Source organism: Scardinius erythrophthalmus (assembly GCF_964197995.2).
Source record: "Scardinius erythrophthalmus genome assembly, chromosome: 24".
Lineage (NCBI taxonomy): Eukaryota > Metazoa > Chordata > Actinopteri > Cypriniformes > Leuciscidae > Scardinius > Scardinius erythrophthalmus.
The window spans coordinates 7453126-7460625 of record NC_138244.1 but is presented as its reverse complement, the minus strand read 5'-3'; the positions used below and the strand labels follow the sequence as shown (position 1 = coordinate 7460625).

The window sequence follows — 7500 nt, the reverse complement described above, 5'->3', positions numbered from 1 at the left end:
CCCTGAGCATGACACCCGCTAAATCTGATCACGCAGTTCAGCGTCACGTCCCTTAAAGAGTGGAACCGTCTGCTGTTTATCTGCGTCTGCCACCCGCCGGAGTCTGACCGCGGGACACAATCTGTGTCTAATGAGCTAAACAACCGTCTCTCTGCGGAAGACTCGTCAAATTAATGCTTCAGCAAAGAGTTCTCTTTTCATTAAGACTGTTTTCACTATATAGGGCTCTTGAGTTGATCTTAAGGAGATCTTGATAGGTTCTTCAAATCAGTGTTTTGGTTTCTAGCTACTTTAAAGCACCAGTACATGGTTTAATAATAATAATAATGATGACAGATCTCAAAAAATATGACAGAAAGAGTTTGGTTCCATTTTTATTACTGTTTTTGTTTGCAATACACACATCTGTGCGAGAAATGGACAAAGAGAGCGTAACAAACAGAATGACGACTAAAGTAATGGATTGAGAAATGAAATCCCACAATGCACTGCACAGATACATGTTCACTGCCTGACATGCGATGTAAGGTTGTGGTTTTCTAGAGACAGAAGGTTTCTTGGGATGCAGAGCTGCTTGGTTTCATTTGTCACGGTCGCTGTCTCCACCTCATTCTCGTACGTAAATCCGCGTGCAAACCACGTCATCGGCCCCAAAGATCTGAGAATAGAAGACAAGAAGAAAGAAATTCGCTTGTTAATCTGAAGCTCTTGTGGAGCGTCCTCCATTATGTTGTGTTTATGAAATAAAGACAATCGGAGCCGTCCATAATCCCCTTTGTGCTTTATTCTGGACTGAGCCTAAACGACGCATGTTTATCTTATGGAAATGTGTCCTAGATTCGCAGCGAAATGCCAAAGACAATGAGTGTTGCATTCTGGGATTGTTGTTCTGCAGACTTGGAGCTCTGAATTCACTTACCAAGGCGTGAGAAACGTCAAGCGGCCTGACTGTCAGATTTAAAACGAGCGGTTCTGATTTGGGTCAGACCTGCATTTGTTTTGGACGGTCCTTCACATTCCTGCGTTCAGCTTGAATAAGCGTCTGACACTCGCTCTCAGGGGTCAGCCCGCCGTCAGGAGCGCCTGTCCTGGAACCCATTCAGGACGCGCTTGTTTTATTGTTGAATTTGGATCAAGGCCCACGTACGGGTGTTTCTTCAACTGTCAGCACTTTCGGCCCTGCGGACTTCTAGAAAATAGACTTTCTTCACACTCTCGCAAGTTTATTGAACTTGTCTTCCAGTAATGTCCAAGAGTGGACGTGCATCACAGGAGAGACGCAGCCTGGCTTTTCTGAATGTCATGAATATTTTCACGTTTGAAAGCATTATGTGGTGGAAATGACATTTTAAGCATTTTTGGAATCAAACGGCCAAGGCCCTTTTGTCTTGCAATGGCTTATTTTATAGCAAGCATTTTGTGAGCTAAATAAATCACTTTGACATTGGTCGTAGTTTTAAACACTACCATTTAAAAGTTTCAGGTCAGTGAGATATTTTGAAAGACGTCTCTTATGTTCACCAAGGCTGCATTTATTTGATCAAAAATACATTGAAACTGTTTCTGAGTAAAATAACTGTTTTCTATTGGAATATCTTTTAAAGTGTAATTTATTCCTGTGATTCAAAGCTGAATTTTCAGCATCATTCCTCCAGTGTCACATGATCCTTCAGAAATTATTCTCAGATGCTGATTTGTTGAAAACAATGTTGAAAACAGTTGTGCTGCTTCATATTTTTGTGGAAACCATGATAAAATTATTTTTCATATATTTTTGTAACATTATAAATATATCTTTACTGTCACTTTTGATCAATTTAATGTATCCATGCTGAATAATGTTATTTTTTTTAATAAAAAAAAAATTACGGACACCAAACCTTTGAACAGCAGTTTATATTAATTAATATTATGTATGTATAATATTTTTTTATAATTAAATACTTTTAGAATTTATTTTTCATTTGAGATTAAAAGTCTGGGACAAGTGTAAAACAATAAAATACTTTTATCTTCTTCTTTTTTTTACACATTGTATTTTGAATGCATTTGTCGAACGTAACCATCTGCTACCAAAGTTATTGTAAGAATTTTTTTTTTATATAGAATTTTTATATTATATTTAAAAAAAAAAGTTTATTCCAGTCATGTTTTGTTTTATACATTTTGTCTATTTAATATATATATATATATAAAATGTGGTTTGGGGTCCATGTGTGTTTGAGGAAGCGTCATCCATCCTGTTTTTAATGTTTCTTTCTTTTTTATTCTGTATAGTAGAGTAGAGCACTTAAGCTATTTAGAATAGTATCATATGAGGGGCTAGGACATTTGGATCATAATAAAACATTATGCAGAAGGTAAATTATCAGAAAGTGTCCCACTTTACCAGTATTCACCCTATATATATATATATATATATATTTTTTTTTTTTTTTTTTTTTTTTTTTTTTTTTGCTAGAAAATAAAATAATTTGTACCAATTTTTGGTAACAGGATAAAAAAAGTCCATAGGAAATGAATGGAAAATAAAACCGCTCGTGTAAAATTTAGTTTTACCCCTGAAGATAAAAAAAATCCCCATTTTCTGAAGCACCTTTTTCTGACCATTCTTTGAAAAATATAATTTGTTTTAGTCCCTAGTTTGAACCCTTTGTTGGCAAAAACTTTCTGTAAAGGACACTCAGAGTGTGCGTCACATGAGACAGAAGTGAGAAAAGCAGCATGATCGATTCGCTCCATTAAACATCTCACACCCACCGTCTCCCTCGCTCTCCCTCGCTCTCTCTCTTTCTCTCTCTCTTAATGTTAAGCTATATTGAAAATAAATCCATAGTCTGTTTCCTGTCTGAAGTCATAAAATATGATCTCAGCCAGTGAGCTCTCATAAGAACACTGTTCAACTATATTAACATAACATTACCCAGCCCCTTCTGTCTGGAGAAGTGAACACCAGAAACAATCTCTTCCTTTACAGTAGACAAAGCTGTGAGAAATTTTAGTCCCTTTTCTCTGTAATGAAGCTGAAGAGCAACACAATGTTCAGGGATGATATGGTGTGTGTGTGTGTGTGTGTCTCACCAGGATCAGTTCGTCTCCGCGCAGCTCTCTACTCCAGAACGTCACGGGTCCGTCTCGATCCACCAGCGTCTGTTTGCAGTACATTTTATTCTCCGTCTCCCATGAGGCCACACTCTGCAGACCGAAATTAAACTGTTATTATCTGTAAATCTGTTACTATTATTAACTTATAATCCATCCAGTGATCTGCTAACCGCTGCAATCAAATCCTTAAGTCAATGAGTTTGAAAACAGATTGATTCCTGAAGGAATCATTCACACTGACTTTGAGAATCAGATCAACCGATTCATTGATTTGACTCAAAAGAATGATTTGTGAATTCACTTTTTTTTTTAAATTGAGATTTGGGTGTTTTGAAATTCACATTTTTGTCATTGAGATTTGGGTGTGTATGGAGGGCCACAGATAAATGAAAAGTGTCCGAGAACTGCAGCAAAACCGCATCTGTGCCTCTCTCTCTCTCTCTCTCTCTCTCTCTCTCTCTCTCTCTCTCTCTCTCTCTCTCTCTCTCTCTCTCTATCTCTCTCTCTCTCAGTGCCTCAGGCACTGTCTTTAAACTAATTTATGCAGCTTTATCTAAAATCCCTTTAAAATGAGACAGTGTACAGCGTCCTGACACACTCATTCATCTGTCCGAGACTAACAAAAACTCTGACAGCAGACACACAAACACACACACACACACATCTTCGGTTACAATCTATAATACCAAAGACTTTATATGTCTTCACACACACACACACACACACACACACACACACATCTTCGGTTACAATCAATAATACCAAAGACTTTATATGTCTTCACACACACACACACACACACACACACACACACACACACACATATTCGGTTACAATCTATAATACCAAAGACCCCTATATGTCTTAAAGGATGTAGAGTAAAGCACAAGTAAGAAATCCACTGCTGTTTAATGAATGTTTAACCGAAGTAAAACTTTAATAATGTGGCACTGAAAACCCCATAGTGATTGACATTAATCTGCATGTTTGGGGCAGTATATATGACGTTATCATCGTCTATATGTTGGCTGTGGTGAGGAGGAAATTTCAGTGTGGAAAAAGAGACGTTTTTCCACCCTCTTGCAATTTTATTTGTATTCAACTTTGAGCTGAATACAAATAGCTTGTTTTTCCGCCACGGAATAAAACAATTTAAAAGATAATTGTGACTTTTTATCTCACAATTCTGACTTTTTCTTGCAATTGCGAGTTTAAATCTTGCAATTCTGACTTCTTTTCTCATAATTGTTTGATATAAAGTCGCAATTGCGTGTTATAAAGTTGCGAGATGTAAACTTTTTTTCTCCGAATTATGATTTTATATCTTACAATTCTGACTTTTTACTCGCAATTCTGAGTTTATATCGCAATTCTGAATGTTTTCTCGCAATTGCGAGTTTTTATCTCACAATTCTGACTTTTTCTCAATTGCGAATTTAAATCAATTTGACTTTTTTTCTTGCAGTTTCGAGTTTATATCACAATTCTGACTTTTTACTCGCAATTATGAGTTTATATCGCAATTCTGAATGTTTTCTCGCAATTGCAAGTTTTTATCTCACAATTCTGACTTTTTCTCAGTTGCGAGTTTATATCGCAATACTGACTTTTTTCTCGTAATTGCGAGTTTTTATTGCAATTCTGACTTTTTCACAATTGCGAATTTATATCAATTTGACTTTTTTTCTTGCAATTTCGAGTTTATATCACAATTCTGACTTTTAACTCGCAATTGTGAGTTTATATTGCAATTCTGAATGTTTTCTCGCAATTGCAATTTTTTATCTCACAATTCTGACTTTTTCTCAGTTGCGAGTTTATATCGCAATACTGACTTTTTTCTCGTAATTGCGAGTTTTTATTGCAATTCTGACTTTTTCACAATTGCGAATTTATATCAATTTGACTTTTTTTCTTGCAATTTCGAGTTTATATCACAATTCTGACTTTTTACTCGCAATTGTGCGTTTATATCGCAATTCGGAATGTTTTCTCGCAATTGCGAGTTTTTATCTCACAATTCTGACTTTTTCTCAATTGCGAGTTTATATCGCAATACTGACTTTTTTCTCGTAATTGCAAGTTTTATTGCAATTCTGACTTTTTCACAATTGTGAATTTATATCAATTTGACTTTTTTTCTTGCAATTTCGAGTTTATATCACAATTCAGACTTTTTTTCACAATTGCACATTTATATCTCACAATTTTGACATTTTTTCCGAATTGTGAGATAAAAAGTCGCAATTACCTTCTTTTTTTTTAATTCAGTGGCAAAAACAAGCTTCCACTTGCAACACCAAAATCATGGGTATAATTCCATGGCAATGCACATGCTGATCAAATGTAGCCTTTGAATGCACTGCATGTGGCTTTGGATAAGCATCTGCCAAATGTGTAAATGTTAATCTAGGCAACTAAATCATAAAATCCCTCCACTGAAATCAGAGCACAATCAAGCACAACACAAACTAAATTAAATATCCCACCATCCCTCTCTCTTTCTCTCTGTCTCTCTCTCAATTTAATGTGCTTTATTGGCATGACAAATAACTGCAGTTGTAGGCTATAGCCAAAGCACGTGCATGTTAAATAGGATCTATTTAATAAAGTAGCAAAGTAAAAATAAAGAAAATATGTAAGTTATAATTAAGGAAAATAACAGCAGAACAGTCTCTCCACCCAAAAACCAAAAGCTCCAGACGATTAGCTTGGCCACCCATGTCTTCTCCGTCTCTCAGCTTCTGCCCTGTGGCAGGTGAGCGGTCTGTCGCTATAGCAACCGGCCTGAAGAACGGCTGGGTTACTACGCCCTCAACGACAACAAGACTACTGAGGTAATGCTTAGCCTAAATACCATATTTTATAAAATGGAGTTCAATAATTCTATTCTCCAGAGTTCAATAATTCTAAATTATTATGACAATAAACGATTATTGGCCACTTTTTGCATAATGTGCGTATTTATGTGGGCAGAAAAAGTTCTCGCACAAAATTCCCGCCAGTTTTACAACAGACTTGTAACGTTAACGTTACTTACCCTCGTTCCCTACAACCGTTTGTGCTCTCGCGCGTGATTTAGTAGCAAAATATATCATATTCAGAGCAGCGCCATGACAGTTATGAAAGCGAGGCTGTGAGGGATACAATTACCGTGTTTTCATTTATATCCGCTGTATAAAGCTCCTAGATCACTAATAATTTTCCACAGCTCATATTGTCAGAAGCTTTTTGTCTAATGAAATTTCTTGGAAAGATTTTTGCCGTTTCGTCAGCAGAAAAAATCCTAAAAACACATTAAATAAAAGTACAACCAACTCTGAACCAACTGAGGAGACGTAGCACATAGGTAGGCTATATCCCTCAACCTCGCTTTCATTCCGTAAAAAAATGGCGATGCTGTGAATAAGGTTCCATTTAATATGGCGCCATTTTCAAAACCAGCTAAAACAATGCAAACTGTTTGATATCGCATGAGAAGTTTTTTTTTAAACCACTGGTAATTACTTGAAACAAAACAAACATTAACTGAAGTAAAATAAAATATATAAAACTTATTTTAGCTAAGGCAACATTTTTCGTTTTGTTTAATTTTAAGTAGATACAAATAACTAAATGCATGCAGTTTTGCATATGTGTGGTTTTATTTGGTTCTTAATTTACAGGTTACACTTATAAGGTTACACTTATTTTAAGGTGACATAGTTGCATTGTACTTACTCAAATAAGATATTAATAAATGTATAGTTACAGTTAGGGTTTGGTTTAGGGTTAGTTACTTGTAATTATTCACAATTTACAGTTACAATAGTAACTACATGTAGTAACATGTAAGTGCATCACCTTAAAATGATCAAAGTGTTACCTAAATTTTAAATTTTGAGCTTATTGAATTTAAATATCTGCACATTTTATAGTGAATGCACCTGATTTCCGAGGTTGCACCACTGTTCCAACTATTGTAACTTAAGGTTTTAATATAGTATATAATTCAATCAAAAGGCTTGTTTGTTGTTATAAGATGAAAAGTCAAATTTAAGACTTTAAAAGTCATAATTGTGGCCCTGTTTACACTTGGTATTTAGATGCGTTTTGGTCGACCGGATCACTAGAGGACGACTAAATACAGGTGTAAATGGGGTATAAAACATTTTTGAGCTTGTCCACTTTCAGATGTAGTCGAAAATGCATTCGACCGGATTGCTTTCATAGTGTAAACGCTCATGTGGTCGAATGCGTTCGAACAGCCACAAAAGACCACCTACTCTCCGTCTACTGCATTATGGGAAGCGCGCTCGCCAGACGGGATTCAAACTTTGTCGACTGAAGTTTGGTTTGAAGACGAAAAAAAATAAAGGTTCGAAAAAGGGTGTTTTCGCAGCAATGCCACAGAAG

General features: G+C 35.9%; 1 protein-coding gene across 1 annotated transcript in view; it reads right to left on the bottom strand.

Annotated features, from left to right (window-relative positions):
* Positions 1–369: 369 nt before the first annotated feature.
* Positions 370–7500, bottom strand: part of crabp1a (cellular retinoic acid binding protein 1a) — a 12562-nt gene continuing 5431 nt past the window's right edge. The window contains exons 3-4 of the mRNA XM_081355684.1: positions 3082–3195; positions 370–658 (exon numbers count right to left, since the gene is read on the bottom strand). Of these exons, the coding sequence (XP_081211810.1) occupies positions 608–658; positions 3082–3195 (165 nt within the window). The 3' untranslated portion in view covers positions 370–607. The remainder of the gene's footprint in view (positions 659–3081; positions 3196–7500) is intronic.